The following is a 22,108-nucleotide window of genomic DNA, read 5'->3' as shown; positions in this document are numbered from 1 at the left end:
CAGGGAAAAAGTAATTTAGCACTCCTCGTGCCAGCGAGAGTTGGGACCTCCTCTGCACTTTGGTTGTCCTTAGAGCTCCTGCAGCAGGTCAGGCTCAGCTCTTTTCCCTGTGGCTTGCTCTGAAGGTCCATGGGTTCATGTATTTCTCGTGCCCTTCCCTCTGGAAGGCGGGGAGGAGAGAAACAGGGAGTCGTTTGTGTGGGCCTGGTCTTTTCTTAGGTCTCCTTCAAATGCAGTTCCCTCTTTAGATGCCCATTTCCCGCACTGAGTCAGTCATTTCGGGATTTGGATTCCCTTTTTTTTGGCAGCTTTTCTCTCCCATTTCCATCTGGTTTGGTTTTTACCATTTCATTTTGCAGGGCCATCAAGGGAGTGTGTTCAAGCTGATTTTGGAGCAACAGATAGTTTTGACTTGACAACCCCTTCCTCTGCAGACCTCAGCCATGGCCTTAGATCCAGGGTGGATCGCCCCTTCAGACCCTCTCAAAGCGGATGGGTGGTAAGGTGGCTTGCTGCTTCCCGGCGGGGATGAAGGATACTTGGCTTTAATGACATAAGCATGGGAGAACAGACCTTTTGTTTTTGCTCCCCTTCTTTCCACCCCATGAGCTGTTAATTCTTGTGGCTTTTCAAAACTTGCTATTTCTCCCTTAGCGTTTCTTTCTCCTTTTTATTTTTTTTTTTCCAGTGGATGAGCCACCCTTGGCATCGTGCCTTGTGCGTGTGACTCAGACAGTTTCTGCTTGTCTGAAGGATTCCTGCAAGTCCTCAGAGTTGTCCAACCCGCCTGGGCTCAGCGCTGGAGCCCGTGAGAAACACGCTCAAAGTGAGTCACGCAGTGCCAGCAGCCTTGTTCTCCCTGTGCGGGATGGACTGCTGCGCGCGGGGACTCGACAGTCACTCTCGCTGCGTGCCCATGCTGTCCTGGGGGGTTGAATCTGGGGTGGCTGCTCGGGGCTCAATGGAGGGAGGTCCCCACGGACCTTTTGTGTATGGCGCAACGCTGCGTTTCTTTTTTGCTTCTTCGAGCTCCAGCCAGCTGGCCTCACACTGTCTTTGTTGTGGGAAATGGTCCCCTTGAAGTCAGGGGAGTTGGGCTTGGAGCATCTCGGAAGTCCCCTGGCTTCCACTGTTGGAAGGCATCCGTTCATTTTGAATGCCTCTGGTTTTTGGACTTAATCGGACCCACCCAAGGGCTAATTTTTTTCAGAGGCATCGTATGCCTCAGCACCTCCTACTGATAGTAGCTGGTGTGGGGAGAGATCAGCATCTCTGATACTCGAGCTGCATTAGCCAAGGGAGCCCAGATTCTTTTTAGCTTCTCAGACAGGTTTGCAAAGCTGGATTTTTTTTAATTATTTTTTTTTAAAACCTGTCGATGGGAGCTTTAAGATGAGACCCTAAACAAGAAGGTTTTTTTGGATGTGAACTTGGGTATCTGTGACTCAATTTCCCCATGTGCAAGATGAGGGGGCTGCCATCTTCCTTACTTAATGGAAAGATAAAGCTGTTGGAAATCTTACTCTTTCGGTGCAAGATGCAAGTGGAGCATAAGACCTCATGAAGCTGATCCTTTGTGGAGAGCTCTTTGGAAGATCCTTTTCCCATTAAGCTAATAATATCTCATCTAGCAAGTCTGGGTAAAGCTGGGAGATCCCAGAAGTCCAGGAGAGGGGGAAGCCATGAGCCTTCTATGCATCTTCTCTTTGCCAGTAGGGAAGCTTTCAACAAAAGTGCATTTTTATCTCCAGGCGTGTTTTTGAAAGCCTTTCCCACAACCCACATTCCTGGCATGCCCCCACGAGGGAAAGAATTAGAGAAATGAAGGCTGGAAACGGAACTGGGTGGCATGTAATCAGTCCTCTGACCTCCCTTCCCCACGCTCTGCCAGTTCAGTTCCTTCTCCTGCCCCTCGGGCAAGCTGAGGACCCCTAAGACGTGACTCATCTGGCTGCTTGGGTTGATGAAATGGCCCTGATGCCTTATGAGCCAGCTCCCATGCACGTGAACAACCTTCCTCCCTGCTCTGTGCACAACTCGTAGCACACAAAAGTGTTGCCACAGACTTCAGAGCTGCCCGGGAGAGGTGTCCTCTGCAAAGGTATAAGGACATAACTTGGCCCTGCGAATGGAAACCATCCACCAGCACGCATTTGAGCTCCCCATGGAGATGGGAGATGTCAGTCACTGTGGCACCAGTGCCTTTCTGGTAGGGTAGGGAGAGAGATGGAGTCTGAGGCTACACCCTTTTGCCTGTGCTCTTGATCTGCTCCGCTACTTGGTGCAGGTTCCCTCCATTGCTGCCCCTAGCCTTGAAGAAAGATGGGGTTTTTCCACATTTTAGCTCTTCAGCTAGCTTTATCCTTCCTCCTCCTTATTCCCCACATCCTAAGGAGGAGAAATTGCACCCTACAGATGAAGGAGGGTGATGCTGGTGGAGACCCTACCGGAGGCCGATGGCCTCTAATCCCTCACCCCCACGTTCAGAGCATGGATGCTACTTCCATACTTCCCACAGGGGCTCCACATGACGCACTGTCAGGGAGCTGGGGCACGAGGGGTGGCAGGGGATTCACCTCCAGTCCTTTGTTCCTTCCCATTTTAGTTGATCCGAATGCAGAGACTTCAACGCCTTCCCTAGAGGAGCCGTCCTGCCCTGGTTAACCTCTTAGGCGTGAGGTTAGTGCTCATGGGTACTAGTTCCCTTGGGCTCATCATTGACTTGGCTTCTCCTGCATCTCCTGGACAATCCTTTCCTGTACACACCCTCCAGATCCACAGACCTGCTTATCCAGTCTCCTGCTTACCTCAGTGTTTGGCTGAGGTAAGTACATTTTGTTCTCTTGGTCCTCCTCCTTTAGGAAGCTGGCTGGCTTTCAGAGCTTAGGGATGGGTTGGGTGAAGGTTGCATCACTTATCTGCTGAGAGGCAAACCAACACCTCTTGACTAAAGGGGAAACCAGTCCTGTCAAACCTATCTGGGAATTTCTGTGACTGACAGGTGGAGGACTGAGCATCTCCATCAGGAGGTGGTGGAAGCCTCTTCTCAGTTGCGTCCTGAGCACTGGCCTCTGAAAATCCAGGGCTCAGCTTCTTGAAATCCACCCCACAGCCCTCTAAGGCAGGGGGCATTCCCCCCTAGGCTTCATAAAAGGGGGAAACCAAGGCAGAAATGTGGCTTAATCGCAACTCCTGGGAGGAACCGCAACCAGGGCCCAGATGAGATCAGAGAACACGGTTTAAATCAGGTCACCGCTTGATATTTATTGTGTGGAGTTTTTCTTTTTTTCTTTACTCCCGCACTGAAATCCTTCCCCAGAGGCTATTCAAGGAAATAAATAGCCAGTGGAAAGGGACAATAGCTTGCTGTGGAGTACAAATTATATGAAGCAGTAGGAAATAATAGCAGAGTGAGCAGCTGCTACTCCGAGAAAGAATGCATGGTCGGTCTCTCCAGCTCCCTTTGCCTTGAGCAGACACTGATGCCCGCTCCACGGCACAGGCTCTCTGGTGCCCTGAGTGCAGAATGGGACAGGCGCCTTTTCCCCTCTGCAGCATCCTCCTCCAGTGCAGCTTCTTTGGTGTCTTAATTAGCACCGAGCTGAAACCGCAGCCTTCTGTGAGGGTGCCAAGGGGATCTCTTGCCTCTTCTTCCAGAGCTTGGTTTGATCTGGGGGCAGCGGCCCACTCATCCACACACCCAGCGTGGCCGCCTTGCCTTCCCCTCTCTCCCTCTTCCCTTCTGGGCTAAGCGTCATGTCTGGCGATGACCCGTATCAGTCCTGCAAGGGACGGTTCATAGCTCATGTCGTCTAGAGAGGACGTGTTGGCTGCCCTCTTCTCCGAGCCCCTTGGAGCCCTTCCTCAGAGCACTGCTGGGGAGGGATGGTGGGGACCACTTTGGTGTGCTGGGATGGATTTTGGGGGCTGCCCCTGCCACAAAAGGCCCCGAGAAACCTCTCACAGCTGGGGTGGTTGGGCTACCTTGGCCGGGAAGTGGGGAAGCTTGTGGTTTTCCTCAGGGCTTCACACCTAGCTGGTTTATCTCCTGCCCGAGTAAGGAAGCAAAATAAATACTGCTGCCAGCAATGATGCCGCTGAGGATCTTGGCAGCCTGCTGGGGAGGGTGGCATTCAGTCTGTTCCCAACAGCTGTGTGGGTGCCCTGTGGTAGAGGTGGCAGCTCTAGGCTATGGTACCTGAGGTGCTGCTGTTTGGAACAACCCTGAGGGTCCTGAGATCCTATGGGTGTTCCTGGTGGCCTGAGATCTCCCCAGGACTAGCAGGAAGGCTGGGAAGAACTGTTAACCCCCAAACTTACCTTATGGGACCTCTGCAAATGGAGCTGCCACATTTTATGGGGTGAAAGCACTCTGCAGAGGACCTGCCCTGCCACCCTTCTGGCTGAAAGCCGACATGGTTGCATTGGTCTCTTCCCTCCTTAAAACATGATATTTTTTTTTGTTTTCTCCGTGCAAAATTGCAGGCCTGCCTTGCTCCCTGTTGGAAGCTCGCCTTGCCCTCGGGTTGGGCATGGCCCCCACCCTTGGACCAGTGACTGCTTGTCGGGTCTCTGCTGTCCCAAGGCACCCTCTGGGAATGCAGCAAAGCCTCCTCTGGTGCCAGCGGTATGAACATGGGTGTCGCACTCCAGTACAGACCAGCTGCCCTCCGGCCAGGATGAACATCTTTATGGGACCCTGGAGAGGCAATCCCAGGCAAGTACCCTATTATAGGGGGGTGAAAGGTTCCTGTATCCCTTGCATCAGTGGCTGCCAGCTTCCACAACCATTGCTTATATTTTCCTCACTGGACCCTCCACCTCCTTTGCAGATGCCCTTTAGCCGGATTTCCTCTTTCTTTGGGATTTACTTTCCCATCATATTACTGTTTCCCCAGGCTTTCTGCTTTGCAGTGTCTGCAGGGAAGTATCAGCCTGCCCCCTTCACCTTCCTTTCATCATCCCAATCACCACCTCCAATTGCACTGGAGAATTTCAGCTCTTCTGTGGTCCCTAAAGTCTCAGCTCCTTCCTATGTGGGGAGCACATACCCCTGCATGAGAGAGGCCATCTGCACAGGGCTGGTGTCTCACCATGCAGAGGCTCAGCTCTGCAGACGAAGGAAGTCGCCAGCGCTGGCAGAGTTGCTGCCTGGTTTCCCACTATTGTTCCCAGTGGCAAATAAAAGGGGGGTGAACGCCCCTGCTGAGCATTGTAGGAGGGGGGTTAATGTTATCTCGATAAAATCTCGTGGCCCCTCTCTGAGCAGCTCGTGCCTCTTTCCTGCCCATCTCCCTCCCTGCATATTCTCACATCCGTGGTACTTGCAGCTCTGCACATAACTCTTTGCACACATAGTTTTCCCCATCCCTCAGACACAAGCTGCTTTTCTTCCTGGGCAGCCTTCTGCTCTGCCAGTGGGATTGGTGGATAAATCCCAGTGAGAGCGATGTTTCTGTCTGGTCTGTGTGGGAAGTGGGGGGAAGGCTCCTCTACGTTGCTGGCCCGGGACCTGGACCTTTTCTCTGCCACAACATTTCTGTGTCACCTTGGCCAGCCACGTAGGACGGGATTTTTCTGACTGAGTTTAGGGTCTGTCTTGGGATGTAATTTCTTGAGCCCTAGAAGTGTTTCTCCCTGCTGGCTTAAAGTGAGTTCAGATAACTAACCCTGATGGTGGCTATGCAAACAGTGTCTTTGTACTGCCCTGCACAGGGACAATGTGGGTTGCTGGAAAGAGAAACCTCCCATAGCCAGTGGGATGCTCTGATATTTTGAGAGGGGGGCTCTGGGTTCTGTGTTCCCCCTGGGATGTCTGCAGGGGAGCAGGGTGACGTGAAGTTGCGTGCGGGTGGGACACAGCAGCGTGATGGGAAACCAACCCAATGCCGAGAAATCACCATCCCCAGCACCTGCTCCTGCTGACTCCACGCCCAGCTCAGGGAGGGTTTCACCAACAGCTTCAGTGACCTCGACAGCAAACAAATTTCCCAAAGCCTGCTGGGCTTTATGACCCCCTGCAAATAGGAAACATCTCCAGGGAAGGAGTGCTTATCAGCGCTTACCTCTGCTTGCTTCAGGAGGCTTTGGGGAAGAGCAGAAGCTGTCTCCCAGCTGGCTGTGCAGCAGCAGGATGACTGCACTCAGTTGCTCTCCACGGGGCTTGGGAAGGGGGCTGAGGGGCTGCTGGTCTCCTGAGCCTTGGCCTCCTCCTCCCTTTTGCTTTCCCACTGGCTCCTGGAGTCTGGCAAAACACCATCAATTTGTTCAACCAAATCTGGGACACTGTCTACTGACTCGTAGCTCTTACCTGGGAAGAAGACAGCAGGGGTGATGCTCCTCTGTGGGGACAACATTCCTGTGTCTCAGGGTAAGGGAGGATGGGGCTGTTGAACCTGATGTGCATGGCTGCTCAAGCGAAAAGGTTTGGGTCTCGATGGAGCTTGGGTGGGGGGTTGCAGATTGCTCCTACTTATTGTTAGCGTAATCCACGCAGCTGGGGCTGAATCTAGAGCCACGAGAAGAGAAGGAGCTGAGATGCCACTCATGTCACTCCTGCAAGGGACTGTTCATAGCTTGTGTCATCTAGAGGGGATGTGTTGGCTCCAAGCCCCTTGGAGCCCTTCCTCAGAGCACTGTTGGGAGAGATGGTGGGGACCATTTTGGTGTGCTGGTGTGGATTTTGGGGGTTGCCCCCCGCCACAAAAGGAAAGAGCTGGGATGCTTCTTTTGGCTGAGCTGTTACATGCAGAAAAGAAGTGAACATGGTGGTCGTACCTCCATGGCCAGCTGGGACGATGCTTGTCCTATATGGTGGCTGGAGTAGCACCCCTAAGGGCTGTGTGTGGTGGTCCCCTCACTGAGAGCCCACCCACCGAGGAAATTGGGAATTGGTTAAATCTCCTGAAGTCCCTAATAAGAGGAAGTGTACATAGGGAAGCTATTTCTTTGGATCAAAGTCTTATAGCAAAGGCTGGATCAAAGGCTTGCAAAGGCGGAGCTGCTGCTAATGTGTAAGCCATAAGGAAGTCTAGGGGTGTAAAATCCTCCATCTGAAGTGTTTCTGAGCTAAACTGCTGGTGGCTCCCTGCCTGGTTGCTCTGTCCCCTGAGGAAGATGGCTGTAAGGGCTCCTGCTCCTGTCCTGTGTCACCCCGGGTCCCCTGGGTGTGACCTGCTCTCACCACTTGTGTTTCTTGAGCTGCAAGCGATGCTGCCCACCAAAGCCTGGGTTGTGGCCCTCTGCTTTAACCCTCTTTGTACCTCTGCTGTCATGCTTGTCCTTCTGCTGAGGACAGGCCTGTTTTCATCTCCTCTCTCTCTGATGTCGTTTCTCACTTTCTGGCTTCACTCAGCCCACTCTTCCCTCACTGAGTGAGAAGCCCATGCAAGACCTCCAGCATGGAGGGGTTTTGGCCATGAGAGGAACACTAGCTGAGAGCAATAGATGTTCTCCTGGCTCAGGCACCTTCTCCAAGTGGCACTGTCTCATTGGCAGTGGAGGAATGGCTGACGGAGCTGCACAGACTATTTTTCTCTCTGCCTTAGGAAAGAATTGAAATCTTCAACCTGGATATGAAGACTGGGGACACCCTGAAGGTCAAGGGCAAGATACCCAGTGATGCTAACGGGTGAGTACAAAGAATGTACTTTGTACTTCGACTTGCTAGGACTGAAGGTGGGCTGCAGAGGGAGGTGATTTTCCAAGGTCGCCACGTACAAAAAGCATGAGCATAGCTCAGCGTTAGGGGAGCCCCTATGCCACCACCGTGCAAACTCCCCTGGTTCCTGGGCAGAATGAGGAAACAGGAGGCATTAAGCGCCTGCAACGCTGATGGAAGAATTGGGTGCAGAGCCGTGTGTTGGATCTCAGGTCTTCCAAGACCCTGTTCTGCCCGTGCAGCTGACCTTCCTTCTGTTCACCCACAGCTTCAGCATCAATCTCGGCTGCAGCTTCTCGGATCTAGGACTTCACTTCAATCCCCGCTTCAGTGAGTCTGTCATCGTCTGCAACTCCAGGTGCTCCAATGCCTGGCAGGCAGAGCATCGTGATAAACACTTCTGTTTCTCCAGGGGCTCCACTGTCAAGGTGAGGGGTCTGTGTGTGGTGGGGGAAGACCCTGGTTACCAGATTCCTGTACCCTAGTCTTCCCAGTCCCATCCAATGCCTCCTGCTCCTTCCCAACACCTCCTAATCCTCATCCTCTGGGTTTTTGGTCCTGCTTGCCATTTCCACTCCTTCAAAACCCCAACAATTCCTCTGGGAATTTTGCGTGAGCCCTGTCTGTCTCAGGCTTTTTAAGTCCTTCCTGCCCCTTGCACCTGCTCAGCAGGTGAGTGCACCAGGTACACATATGAAGGTAAAGGGCGTCTCCAAGAAGCAGGATCTTGCTGCTTTCTACTTTATTTCTCTCCCTAATCCCCTCCTGTGCAAACACAGGCTTTAAGGCAACCCAGAGTTTGGAGCAAAACCTCTCCCTCTGCTCTTCTGTCCTCACTACTCCTGGATCCACACTGCCATTCTGTCCTCCCTCTCCTCCTGCCGGGGATGCTGTCCTAGTTGCTGTCTCCCCCCATCTGATGTCCCGAGACATTAACAGGGCTGCATTTAGGAGCAGTCCTGTTCGTATTGCTGTAGAGAGGATGCTTGTTTCCTCAGTCATGGCTGGCTCTTAGGGAAGGGGTGGCAAGGTGACGGCTTTGGGGAACGATCCCTTTAATTTGCAATGATCAGCAATGTGTTCTCGTCCTGTCTGCTTGTGCGTGTTTATCAGTGAAGCTCCTTTTCCCAGGTCCCAGTGAGCTGGTGAGGGCATTGGGGTGACAGGTTTATACTGCCCTGTTCAGAGCAGATCTAAGCCATGTGGTGTATAAAGACACACTTGGGTTTAACTGCTTTGAGTTTACAATCTGAGTAGCTGAAACAGCCCCGGGAGAGATCCTGTCCCCAGGTCATAGTCTAGATAACAGGTCAGCCCCTTGATATCAACTGCTCTTTTCTTGCATCACCCTCAGCTCAATGCCCAGCACCTTGCTTAAGGCTGTAGGAACCAGGTCTGACCCTCACATATAACAGTCAGGCTTTTCACCTGAATGCTGATGTCCTAATCTTCTCCTTGTCCCCAATTCCTGCCCTTCCTCCCCTCTCTTCTCCCAGTTCATCATTGAGATGCTGGCAGACAAATTCCAAGTAAAACTGCCGGATGGGCATCAAGTGGAGTTCCCCAACCGGCACTACTACAACAAGATCAGCTACATGAGCGTCAAGGGAGACTTCAGGGTCATCTCCTTCAAGCTGGAGTGATGGGTGCCGCTTCCTAGCTCTAATAAAAACCCAAGCAGCGGGAGACTGCTTGCTCCAGCTGCTTTGGCTTCTGTGAGATCTCTGGCTCTGTGGGAAACAAAGCTCAGGGTTTTTCCACCAACAGGAAAGGAGCCCCTGTTGGATGGAAATAGCTCCTAGATAACACCAGGTGCTTTTCCAGGTCAGACCAGGATGTGGGGTGGATAGTAGGTAGGGCAAAGCAGGCTGTAGATGGGGTTCAGGAGGAGGAGGGCACTATGTGATTGCTCGAGGAATGGCTGTGTAATCTCTTCACAATGCACCGTTTGAGTCTCTGGGAGGGAGGGAGGAAGGGGAAGAAGAGCATGGATGTGAGCGATGTGGCATTCAGTGCCACAAAAGTGCGTAATTAAATGTTAGGTTTGGGAACCTCAGGGCTTGGGTTTGATGGGTTCCTCTTGGCTGCTCTGGCAGCCAGCAGGCAGGAGGAAGGGGTGCCTTGTCCTCCCCCAGGAGCAGTACCACGCAAATGGTGGCACGGGGAAGGCAGCACAGGTGTGCTCCTGCGCCAGCATTCCTGCCAGCAATAAGGAGTTATCTTCTTCGACTTTCCCCCTTATCTCGCCTCACTTATCTGCTGGCACATTCCAGCCGGGTTACCTATTACTCTGACATTTCCACACCGAACCCTACTGAGCGAAAGTGAGGCAGGAAAAGGCAGTGGGGAGGGAGGACAGGGTTGGTGCTGGGTTACGTGGCTCAGCACCTTCCAGTCTGTGTCCCTCGCGTGGGACTACAGGTGATTGGTGCAGATTATCAGAAGCTGCTGCTCTAATTAAAAAGTGTCTTGCCAGCCTCAAGCGAGACGGATGTGCGAAAGCAAACATCGGGGCACTTTAGGCTGGGTGGGAGGAGAGCAGAGAAGAGCATCTTATGGAGAGCCTGGTCCAAGGCAAGGTGGCGGTGCCCCTGTCCTCCCTCTCCCCTTCCTCGCTGCCCAACCTGCGGGACTTTCTGCTGCCTGAGCGCACAGGCAGAGGATGTCTGATGGGCTGGAAGGGCTTTAAGTCAAGCCAGCTTTGGGAAGGGTACCGATCTGCTTCAGGCTGCAGATGAATTGTTGCTGGGCTGGAGAGGAAGCTTTGCACCTTCCTGCGTGCTACGCGAAGCCGAGTGAATAGGATGTTGCTTTGTGTTAGCCACGGTGAGTGGCAAAGTACCGGGCTAGTTAATCCAGGGATCCCAGAGGTGCTGGAAAATCCTGCTTAGAGTGGAGAGGATGGGATTTTGTGGCTGGGGCACCGGCAGACACAGCAAGGGAGACGATAAGGTCGCTGCAGCTGAGGGGAGGCACCAGAGGAGAAGTTAGTATCAAAACTGTTTTAATAAGGACAATAATAAGTGCATGGGATACAGAGTGGAGGCAGAAAGGATATTCCACGGATGTGGGTCTTTGGTCTGGAGCTTGTGTTATGGTCTGGGAAGCAGATGGTGGGGGGGCAGCTTGTCCTGAGAGCCAGGGTCCCCACCCCGGAGAGTGCAGGGGTGATAAGGCTGATCCTGCCGGCTACCAGTGGTCAGAACTGGGGGACTCCCCGAAGCTGTCGCCTGCCCCGGCTTACTGCTGCTGGCCGACACGAGGCAGCCGCCTTGGGGAGGCTGAGGGAGAACGGGCTTGCCCGTAACCTCGATGGCCTGACTGCGAGCGGCACTCCCGTGTACAACACGCTTGCACGCTGGAGCCTCTTTATTCTGCTCTGACGAGCTCCCTGCCAGAAGCAGGCGGGTGGCGGGTGAGCTGCGTGGGAGCGGAGCCTTGTGGCCCCCCCCCCCCGACGCACGCCTCCTCCTGTCCCGGAGAACAAGGGGGGTCCTGTGAGGGTCCCTCCGGTGACCTCAGCCCCCGAGCATCTCGTCTCCACGCTGCGGCACAAAGGCGCTTCTGTGAGGGCCAGTTTGTATGTGGGGCAGCGTGGGGGGGGCAGCTTGTTCCAGGGTGGCCGCGTTGCACCAAGGCCACTCGGTGAGGGGCATTAGCCATCCTCCGCGCGTACCCCTGGGAAGGGGCGCGCTGGAAAAAAGGGGTGTGCGCATGGGGAATGAGGAGAGGGGGCAAGGATGGAGAAGAGGTGGCGTAGACCCAAGTGGCTGCAGAGTGGGAGTTGTCTTGTTCTGAGGCAGGGGGAAAGGAAGGGATTTTTAGGGCCCGAACTGCAGAATTTGGTGACCTGATAACCTCGCCTCTGCCTCCATCTAGCCAAGAAGCTTCTCCCCCCCTTGCTGTGAGGGGGCGGGGGTCAGACAGAAAAGGAGCCATCCTAAGTGACTGTCAGCAGCAGGAGGCAAGTGGAAAGATCCCTGCAATTATCTCTGTATGTGCTCTCACCTCCTGAATGCTGAGCTCGTGGCTTTTTTGGGGGGAGGGAAAAAGAGAAAGCTCAGCTCTGTGGGGTTTGCCTGCCCCTTGAGTCCCCAGCTGACCTCCCCCAATAGATAGATGTGCTATACGGGAGGGTCTTGCACCAGCTGGAGCTGGGGAGAACCCCATGCCCTACACGCCAGAGCTATTGGTGTGAATATTTCCAGGAGGGCACTCGTGCCAGTGCAGAGGGCAGTTGGGGGCTTTGGTGGGAGGACAGGGCACATCCCCAGACATGTTGGTGGGGCCAGGCTGAGGGATGGGAGAGAGAGAGATTGCTGGGGGGAACAAGATGGGGTAGGAAGTGGTTTTGGGTTTCTTTGGCACGTGGGAATGTCCCTTTGATGTCTAACGGCAGTGAGGCTGGGAAAGGGCTGGGATGCCCAGCGCTGTGATGCACAGCCCTCACCAGCCCTCTGCAGCAGCTTGGCCCAGCCCCAGGGAGTCCCCCAGGAGACAGGCTCTTCTCCTGCCCCCCCTCCATCCCCCCCCCCCAGTGCCCCCAGCTTGGCAAGGAGGTCACCCGCTGGGTCTGCCAGCAACGCTGGTGCCTGAGGTTGGGGGACAGGGAGGAGGGTGAAGACCCCGGCACCAGTGCCTCTGGAGAGGGGCCGCGATGGGAGGGATGGCCATTCACACCTTGACTTCATCATCCTCCTCCTCCTCCTCATCGGCATACTCGAAGGAATTGCTGCGCCTCCCCCGGGCACCAGCGTACCCCTCCTGCAGGCTGGAGAGCATGGCCTCCTCCTCCTCCTCCTCCTCCTCTCCTTGGTTCCAGGTGGTCTCGGGGGACCGGCTCTCCCCTGTCACTTGCGACCTCCACGAGCTGCTGCTGGGGGTCTCCCACAGACCTTGCGTCCGGGCTTGCCGGGGACCCTCGCCCTTCTCCGAGCTCCGCGGGGTGCTGGTCCCACCGTAATGGCGGGCCAGGACCTGGGCTGCCCGGTCAAACTCTCCCGCCTCGATGGTGCAGTCGTTCCAGTGCCCCTGCCACGGGATTCCTCTGGGCGCTGCCCCGGGCTCTGAAGCCCAGGCAGGGTCCTGTCCAGCACCCTCGATGGCGTGTGCCTCTCCGTTGGCACGGACCGACAGTCCCGACAGCGAGTTGGCTCCCGACAGGCTGCTCTGCCCGGAGTGGTCCCAGAAACTGGTCATTGCCTTGTCCTCTCCCTGGGATGCACCCGATGCCGGAGGGACCCCGTCCTTGGTCCCCTCACCACACAGGAGGTCTGGGCCATCTTCCCCCACCTCGTTCCCGTTGGTTTCGGAGAAGCTCATCACCTGGAGGAGCTCGCTCATCAGGGAGGGCCCCAGGTCCAGGCGGAAGGAGAGCAGGGAGTCCGAGCGCTTCAGCTCTGCTTCCCCGGAGAAGGTGCTCTCTTGGGCCTTTTCCAAGCGAGGGACGCGAGGGATGGTGCAAAACCCGGACTCCAGCCCTGCGAGGCAGAAGGGATGGAGGGTGAGGTGGGGGATGGCTAGGTGGGAGGAAGCCTGCTTTACATCTGCGGGGGACGAGGGACAATGCCACCAAAGTGGCGGAGGTCACGCTCTGGTCTTTAAAGGACAGGCCACTGTTTGTGTGGACATCTCCAAAGCCCAGAGTTACAGAAGAGGGTCTCCAGGTGGGTTCTGGGCTTGGTAAGATGCTGGTGGGGGCTGAGCCAGGCAGATGGGACCAGGAGATGGCAGCATTGCCTCAGCTTGCCTTTCCCTCTGAGCCCAGCCACCTCCCAAGGCTGCTGCAAGTCCCCCCAGATGCCCCCCCCCACCCCGAGACCCTCTGCTCCAGACCTCTCTCCCTGGGGAAAAGCTGAACCACATCCCAGTGCTGTGAAGCTGGAGAAGAGCCACCCAGCTATCCCGTCACGTCCTTCCCACAACCCTTCCCCAAAGGTCCCTCCTGGATCCGAGCCGGCAAGGACGGATGTGGGCACAATGGGGTGGAGTCCCTTGAGGACCACATGGAGATGGAGGGGTTGGCACAGCTGGGGACAGGGTTAGAACATCTGCATGGCGGTGGGGAAAGCCGTGCCATGGGTCCCCTTGACCTCGCAGCCTTGGTGTGGGCATTGCCCCACTGTTCCAGCACGCTCTTGGCTTCCTCAAGGAGGCTGCTCATGGGGAAAGCATAGGGCTGGGGGGAAATGGGGGGCACCCCCTTACAACGACACCACACAGGCTGCCAGCTCTGTGGGGCTGTGGGTGAGGGAGAGGAGGAGAAATCATCCGTGCCTCACTTTGGGGGGCACTCTGGGAGGAGAAATCTCCAAGTGCAGGAGCAAGGACGGCAGTTGAAAGCAAGGTTAGGGTTATCTCCTCACAGGGATGAGCAAGGCTGGGGATTCTTAAAAGTCCTGTCTCTGCTGAGAGCCTAAATTCCGTCAGCAGGGAAACTGAGGCACGGAGCGATGGAGAAGGGCTGCGGAGGATGCACCGTGCCTGGGCACTAGCCTCTGCCCCGCGCTTCACTCACCGTAGGTCTGGTGCGTTTTGGAGAAGCTGTTGGAGGCGCTTTTGAAGGAGAACTTGCTGGTCAAGCCCCGTCCGCCACCACCGTCGTACGTCCCCTCGTTAAGCTGTGGCAGGGAGACGGCGTTCTTGATGATGGGCGAGACGGCTGGGGGGGCGGGCGACGTTCCCGCTTGGCCCCCACCGCCCCGGCTCCTCAATGGCGTCCGGCGGACGTGCCGCAGCGTCCGGGCGAAGAAGTTGTTGGCTTTGGCCGTGTCGGCCCCGCCGTGGTTGCTGAGGAAAGAGGTGTCCCCGAAGACGTCCCCGCCACGTCCCACGTGCATGGTGTGCCGAAAGTCCCCCAGCGGCGGGCTGATCATGTCCGGGGTCAGCTCCGACTTCAGCCGCCGTTTGCCGTGGGAGCCTGACACCCAGCTGAGCACCGGCAGCTTCCCCAGGCTCATGTTGCACCCCTCGCCTTGGCCCTGCCTTTGAAAAAAAAAAGCCCCCAAACCAGCCCTTGATGGGCTTCCAGCACTGGGGTGGTCTGTCACATCCCTGGCCTCCCCATCGCTCCTGCTCCGATGCTTTTGGGGGAACGGCTCACGTCACCTTGGCTTTCAGCAGGTGGGAAGGGTGCCGGTCCCCCTGATTCCCTGCACTACGTCGCGCTCATGAAATCACCCACAGAGGGTACGTCCCCCGTGGCGAGGACGGTGGTGGCACGGAGGTGTCCCCACGGGGTGTCTGGGATCAATCCCGGTGCTGGAAGCTGTGTCTGGCCACGGGCTTAGGGGTTAATCCACCGTCTTCGGCCGCTGCTGGGTGAGTGGGAGCCGGTCACACGTCGGGCAGCGGGTGATGGGAGCTTGGGGTGGGCTGGCAGGGCAAGCGCCTCGGTCCCCTCGTCGGCCACCTAAACAAGATCAGAGGAACGGTGAAGCCCTCGGAGAGGATTTTCCCAACCACAACAGCTGCAGCCCCGGGACTGGCTGGGGACTTTAAAGGCAGTGCATGAGCAGCGTTGGGGAGGTTGCTACCGGCTGTCCCCCTCGCTTGGCACTCCTCTTGGGAAGGAAGAAAAAGGCTTTCCCTGTAAAAAACGTGCTCTCCCTCACCCCTCTGACCTCCCTTGGCGTGCCTCAGTTTCCCTTGCCTGCAAAGCGGCTTTGCTGGACCCATGCTGCAATACAGGCTGAGGATTTCCCTCCCAGGCAGCACCTCCTCCCGGATCAGTGCCCTGCCCGGCTGCCCAGGCTCCCGGGGCAAGAAACCTCTCCCTCCTTTTTGCTATTCAGATGAACCCTTGGGGAGAGGGTGAGGCCCGGGGACCTTCTTGGGAAGGAGGGGCGGCGGGGAGAGAAAATGCAATATTTGTATATTTGTTTTGTTTGTCCTCCTCCTCCTGGGTGCTGGGCAGACGCGTCGGAGCAGCATGGAGCCAGGGGTGCGGGGAGGGCAGCTGCTTTGCAGGCAGGGGAAACTGAGGCACGGCAAGGGAGGTGATGGCTCGAGGTCGGAGGAGAAGGCAGCATGGGTTCCTGCACTCAGGCGGGTCCCGGAGGCACTGGGACAGGCAGCGGCTGGATGCACGACGGCAGGGCAATGACCTCCCCGGTCAGCGAGGAGGATACTCGGATCAGCAGATGTCCCATCGGTGTGTGTTGGCAAGAGGGAGAGGGCTGGTTGGGGAAAGGAGAGGATTTGGGACACGGGGCACCTCGGAGCATCAGTGGTCCAGGTGCAAACCTGGGGACATGTCCTTCCCTGGGCTCAGTCCCCACTCAGGGACTGGGGGAACAGGATGGAGCTGGGTCCCCTCAGCAGGGCCGGCTGTGGAGGGCAGCGTGCCAAGAGGCGATGCAGGAGCCTCGCATCCCTCGGTCCCCGTGTGCCAGGACACCCATCGCTACGTGGCTCCATCCGTCTCCCCCTGCCACGCTGCCTGCCTGTCCCCGGATCACCTCGGAGCAAGCAGTCAGGCAGTGCCAGCGTAGCAAAACCTCCGGAGAAGGGGGAGCCCTGGACGTGAAGCTGCTTTCCCAGCTGGCTACACGTGTTTTCTGCCTTGCCCTGGCCTTGTTTGCTCACCCGGGGTCCCTCTTATCTGCCAGGGGTTAATGCCTGGGGAAGGGAAAACAAACCACCCCCAGCAGCTCCCAGTACCATTGGCTGCCTCCAGGGTGGCAGTGGCTGGTGGCAGCGGGTTTGGTGGCAGGTTGGCTTCCCGCTGCCCCCCAGCTCCCTGGCTTTATGCAGCCCACGTCTGCCTCCTCCTCACGGAGGCCGTGCGGTTCTGCCTCTCGGCCGGGATGGGCCAGGCACGTGGCAGATTTGGGGTGGGAGGACAACCGGGGAGCGATTTCTTCTCTCTTGGCAGAAGCCCACCCATAGCTATTGGGTCAGGGCTCTCCCGGAGTGCAAGGAAACCACTGGGGTGGTCCCTGCAGCACAATGGGGGGGGTCTCAGGACCACAGGCAGAGAGATGCGACCCCATCTTTGAGTTGTCCCCGGGTCCCCCCAGGAAGGTGCGTGACCCCGGGAGTGGGTATTAGGTGAGTTACAGCCCTCGAGTTTTCCTTTCCCTCTGCACACTGGAGCCCCCGAGAAACCCAAAGTGGGGACCGAGCCCTTCAGCGTGTGCTGCAGGACGGCAGGGCTACTCTAAGAGGTGGACTCCCCCCCCCCCAAATCCCCCACACAGCAGAGCTGCCCTGCAGACCCCTGCAGGGGACCGGGGCTGGCATCATCCTAGGGATGGGGTGGGGAGGAGGGATGCGGGAGGAAAGCATCCCCTTGCTCTCTGCCTGGAGAACTATGGAGCGGAGAGCTGGGAGGAGGAAAGCTTTTCTCCTTCCTTGTCCCTTGGTCACCACGGGGCCACAAGCCAACAGCTCCTGGCCTCCGGCTCTCCCTGCCTGCTGGCAGGCACTGGGAGAGGAGGGAGGGAGGGAGGAAGGGAGGGAGGCAGCTGGTGCCCAACCCTACCTGGATGGCAGGTTTCTGGCAGCCCTCTTGGGCTTTTTCTCCCTCCAATCTCCCCCTTTTCCTCCTTCCCTCTGCCCCTGGTGCGTCTCCCTGCCGGCTGTGCCCCTCTGAGCCCTCCCCTCCAGCCAAGCCAACTCCTCCACGCCGGGGAAACTCGTGATTTTACGGGCAAAGGTTGACCTGTGCCCTCTCCTTTCCTCCACTGGGCAAGGGGACCTCCCGTCTGGCCACCCGTCCGTCCGGACTCCGCTTCCGTCTGGTAGCCTGCCACGGTTGCCAGCCCCTGGCACAGTGAGCCCACAGCCCATCCCGACCTCCCCTTCCCCGGCATCCTCTCCCTGGCTCCCTCCTCGCCTCCTCTGGGAAGCCCCCTGCCCTCAAAGACCAACCGCCGGCACCTCCTCCTCCTCCTTCCAGCCTGGCCTCCCCCGTTTCCCCCCCGTGTTCAGCTGGTTTCCACTGGTTTTCCATTTGCCAGGAATGGCCAGAGCTGTTCTGCTTGTTGGGAAGAGCGGAAACCAGAAAGGGGGGGAAAATAATCCAGATGTCTAGTTGGCTGGAGCTGCTGAAAGCAGCCACTTCCCTCCTCCTCTTCTCCTTACAACTACCCCCCCCCCCCAAAAAAAAAGGGACATACTCCAAAAGAGGGCGAGGAGATGTTTGGGGTGGTCTCAACAGGGGAAAGAGCGGGTGGAAATGATTGTGGGCGGCCAGGAAGGCTTTCCGAGCTTTCCCAAGTGCGGAAAAACCTCCCTTTACCCAGAGGAGGGGAGGCAGACTCCCCCGTTGGGTCACTGTTCTGGGATGGGGAAAGCCGGCAGGGACAGGCTTTTGGGAAAGGGGATAAGGGCTCGGCTGGACGGGCTGGGCCTCTTCCAGCTCCCCTGGAGAAGTGCCGGGCAGTAGGCGGACAAGCCTGAGTCCGACCCTCATGCTGCCAGCTGCTATATATATATATATATATTTATATCTCTCTGTGTAACAAGGGTATTTTTCCAAGCAGACGTGCTGGGATGTGGAGAGAGGCCGGGACTCCAAAGGCAGGCAGTTTCCAGCCATCCTTTCCCTGCCCCCTTGCCCAAAAGTGCTCCCTTTCTTCCTCCAAACCCCCAAAATCCAGGCGCTGAAAGCCTGTGGGGCTTCGAGGGGTATCCAGAGCAGGGTGTGGGAGGGGGGTGCCCCACTCCTTCCCCCATCCTTGGGATTCCCTCCTCACCCCTTTTCTCTCCTGACTCCCCCCCCCTCCCTGGCCGGTCTCCCCTCTCCTCGCTCCCGCTTTCCTTCCTCCCGGTTTCCTGTTGCATTCCTGCCTTCTTCTCCCTTTCTTTTTCGCCATCCTTCCCGTCTCCATTGCCTTGCCACCCCTCCCGCTTCTCCCCTCTCCGACCACCCTCTCCACCCTTTTCCTTCTTGCTCCCGAACCACCCACCCCGCCAGCCCTACAAACTGAGGAATCAAAACTTTCAAGGATTTACCTCTTCCGAACCAGGGTTATTATTTTTTTTCCCCCCGTCCTCCGGCCGAAAAGTTGGGAAACACTCCCCGTGGGCCCCTGTAACTTGCTCCGAGGCTTACCGGTGCTGCGTCCCCGAGCGGATGGGGGAAGAAAGGGGAGGCATGCCCCCTTCCCTTTTCCCACGGCTGTCCCCCCAAGGCTGGCTCTCCCAGGCTGACGCCCCGATGCCACGGGAGAGAGGGAGCGAAGCTGGCGGGGAGGGGACGTGGGAAGGAGGAGGGCGGGCTGCAGCACCGCCGAGCCAATCCTCGCCTCGGCAAGGAGACCAGAGAAAATGAGATTTATTCCAACTATCCAGGACAGAAAACTTCAGGAACTTCTCTGCTGCTCCCCCCCGCCCTCCTCCCCACTTCCCCAGTGCCATTTCCCGTCCTCCGGCATCGGCTGCCTCCCGCTCCCAGGCGCCCGCTTCAATGGATTTGGGGGAAGGGGGAAGCCCAGGTTGCTGGCTAAACTGGTTGGGGGAGCATGACCGGGGGGCCAAAGGAAAGCAGTTTGCCCCCTGTGTGTGTGTGGGTATCGCATAGGGTCATCCCGTCCCACGTTGGATGGGAAGTCGCCGGTGCCCGCGGTGTGATGCTGCCAACCAGGAATGGGGTCTGGGGGTGGGGGGTCATGCCAGGACCTGTGGGTAGCGTTGGGTTGAGCGTTAGCAGGATAACAGCCTCCGCAAAGGCCGCGTGGGCCAGGTCGGCATTCGTTATGGGGTCAGGACAAGCGTTACGGGGTCAGGACAAGCGTTACGGAGTTAGGACAAGTGTTGTATCAGCGGCAGCGCATCAGACCAGGGTGAGGGGGTGGCAGTGGGTAAATTCAAGGAGGTCCTCTTTGGTAGCACCAGAGAGGGTTTCTGCCCACATGTGGGACACCACATCCCTCTGGCATCGTGCTTCATTGCTTCGTCCCTTGATGGTCACAGGGCAGAAGACCCTATCAGTGCCAATGAGGGGCAACCTGCTGGTGGGCACGGTGTCACCGGTGCCATCGGTGACCCTCATGGCCTCCAGCCGAGACTCGGTGGCTCTGCTGGGGAGCACTTGGCCAGGCAAAAGCACCTATTCAGAGCCCTGTGGAGGAGAAGGGAGGCGTCTCCGCTGGTGAAGGCGAGACGAGACTTGTTGGGGTTAAGCAGGGCCTGGCTGAAGGGTTGACAAGATGTCTGCAGAGGAGATGTCAAAATGGAGCCTGGCCTTTTGCTAGGCTCAATTGGCTTGTGCTTGGCTGCCTGGACTGGAGCACCTTATTGCTTAGAGGTTTGATAAGCAGCAGTAGGGTTTTGGCATCGTTCTCAACCTCTTGGCCTCAGGCTTCTCCTCTGTGAAATGGGATGGTTGGGGTTTCTGCCTTCTGTGGAGGTCTTCTCCATTAGGAATTAAGAGCGCACGGACTGTGCATTTTGGTGGTACTTCTAAATGGGTCCATGTCTTGGAGGGAGACGGGAGCTCAGGGCTGGGGGAGGAGGGGGGGGGGGGTGAGCTGTGCCACCAGAGGGTAAAGGAGGAGAAATCCTGACGTGCATCCTCCCTGCTTGCCAGAGGTGTAGTAGGCATCTCTTCCCCCATGGCTCAGAGGAAGCCAATGGGGGTGGTGGGAGAGGCAAGAAAAGACCCTTTCTTTGGATCTCCTCCCTCTGCATGGCCCACCAGGGCATCTCCCCCCCAGCCCAAGGGGCTCCCCCTCACCCCCATCGCCGTGCCCTGCAGCGGGGGCTGCGGCAGGGAGCGGAGCCCGGGCGACGGCAGCCGCCTCCGCCGGGGAATGCAGAACAAATCTCTTCCAGATGGGACAGGGGCCACGTTCCGCTCCTCGCGGGGCAGCCGGCTCTCCGCTGCCTCCTCCTCCTCCTCTTCCCCCCTGCTCCAAGCATCTCCGCTCTCCAGGCCAGGCCAGGCTCCGTTTCCAGGAAAGCAGCTGGAAATCCCCCCTCCCCAAACCTTGTGGTCTTGTGGCCATGCCAGCCGGGCTGTGACTTTTGTCCTTCTGGGGCTGGCACTGAAGTGCTTTGGAGACCTCCAGGGTACGTGCCAGCTCCAGGACTCAGTACCCATCCTGGCCTCTGGCTGCCTGGGTACGAGCAGAGGTGGTGCGGCCCCACCGGCTGTACCCTAGCAAGCATTGCACCCTCCCAAGACCCCCTTCTTTCATATACAGCTACCTGGGAAGCAAATCCATACAATCCTGCCTCCCAGCCTGTTTAGCCACCTCGGCTGATAAATGAGAGGTGGCTGTGGGGCTGGAGGGTGCTGCAGAGCCACTGTACTACCCATGGGTGCCCTGGGCAGGAGCTAATGCCTGGACCCCTCCCAGCCCAGCTACCTCATTTACCTTCCGTCACCCCAATCTTTCATCCCATCTGTAACCCTGTGCCCCAGGCAGCAGTACCAGTCTCACCATTACAGAGAGACCGGCCATCGGGCTTATCATGGGAGCAGACAAGCGTCCCCGCAGCTTTCCCAGCTGAGGATTTGCTTTGATTCCCACAAGATCAAAGACAGGGCTGCACAAATTGCATCCCCTCTTCTTCCCAGCGCTCATCCCTCCGGTGTGGGGCCGAGGTCTTATCGGTGGCTGAGTGCGATGGGGATGGAGAGAGGGATGGAGGGATGCTGGGGAGGGGGGCTGAGGTCTCTGCCCCACACCTCCAGGTGCTCAGTCTTTCCTTCCATCTCGCTTTGCAGCCCCTGCTGCTCGCAGACCTGATGCTCGAAGGAGGCAGATGCAGGACTCCCCTCCGGAGAAGAAAAATCCCCCTTCTCCGTTTCCCAGGTGCCTGGGGGGAGCCAAGAGGTGACAGAGGCATCCCAGCTTATGGACGGGGTGCTTGCCCCTGGTTTTCTATTCCCTGCCATTTCTGTTTGCTGCCTTCCCGCCTGCCCTCCTTCCCTGGGAAATTTCCAGGGATGGGGCTCTAAGAGCGTGGCAGCCCCAGGCAGAGCTCCCGGAGCCCCATCCCTGGAAATTTCCCGGGGAAGGAGGGCAGGCGGGGGGCTTGGTGGGAAGGGGGTGCCTCGCTCGGCACACAAGAAGCAGATATCCTGTTGCTGCCCAGGGTCTCCGGCTCATATTTCCTCATTAACTGGGAGTGCTGCTCGTCTGCGGGTGACTTCCAGATGTTTCCATTCTCCTCACAGCAGCCGTGAGGGCGCATACCGCACGGGTATGGGAATTATTGCCAGCAGCGGGGTGGCGGACAGACCCCTGCCATGGTGGGAAGGGGGGTCCCTAGGGCCCCCTGCCCCACCACGCATCCCGGCGTGGCCTCATCCAGCTCCCCCTTACCCTGGTGCTGTCAAGTCCCTCCTCCCTGCTCCCAGCCCGTAGCCCTCGGCGCTGCCTTCAGCCTGCGTCTCGCTGTCCTGGGGATGAGCTGGAGGCAGAGCCGGTTTTAGGGTGAGCAAGCTGGGGTGGTGACAGGAGGTGACACCCTGGGGCGAGGGATAGGTGTGAG

The 22,108-nt window shown here is 57.5% G+C and overlaps 2 protein-coding genes across 3 annotated transcripts in view; one reads left to right on the top strand and one right to left on the bottom strand.

Annotated features, from left to right (window-relative positions):
- The first annotated feature begins 7,833 nt into the window (after positions 1 to 7,833).
- Positions 7,834 to 22,108, top strand: part of CARD10 (caspase recruitment domain family member 10) — a 44,427-nt gene continuing 30,152 nt past the window's right edge. Inside the window, exon 1 of the mRNA XM_049822605.1 lies at positions 7,834 to 8,088. Within this exon, the coding sequence (XP_049678562.1) occupies positions 7,834 to 8,088 (255 nt within the window). The remainder of the gene's footprint in view (positions 8,089 to 22,108) is intronic.
- CDC42EP1 (CDC42 effector protein 1) lies at positions 10,648 to 18,916 on the bottom strand. 2 transcript variants are annotated; one of them, XM_049822601.1, is made up of 3 exons: positions 18,620 to 18,916; positions 14,178 to 15,071; positions 10,648 to 13,140 (listed from the first exon to the last, which is right to left on the bottom strand). In XM_049822601.1, the coding sequence occupies exons 2-3, from the start codon at positions 14,617 to 14,619 to the stop codon at positions 12,335 to 12,337; spliced, it is 1,248 nt and encodes a 415-aa protein (XP_049678558.1). In that variant the 5' UTR covers positions 14,620 to 15,071; positions 18,620 to 18,916; the 3' UTR covers positions 10,648 to 12,334. The 2 variants fall into 2 exon arrangements, with proteins under 2 accessions (XP_049678558.1, XP_049678559.1); XM_049822602.1 differs by having other exon boundaries at positions 18,720 to 18,916.

The sequence above is a fragment of the Accipiter gentilis genome, chromosome 18 (genome assembly GCF_929443795.1).
Source record: "Accipiter gentilis chromosome 18, bAccGen1.1, whole genome shotgun sequence".
In the NCBI taxonomy this organism is placed as follows: Eukaryota; Metazoa; Chordata; class Aves; order Accipitriformes; family Accipitridae; genus Astur; species Astur gentilis.
Note: the sequence above shows the minus strand (reverse complement) of the source record. Positions and strands in the feature narration are given on the sequence as shown.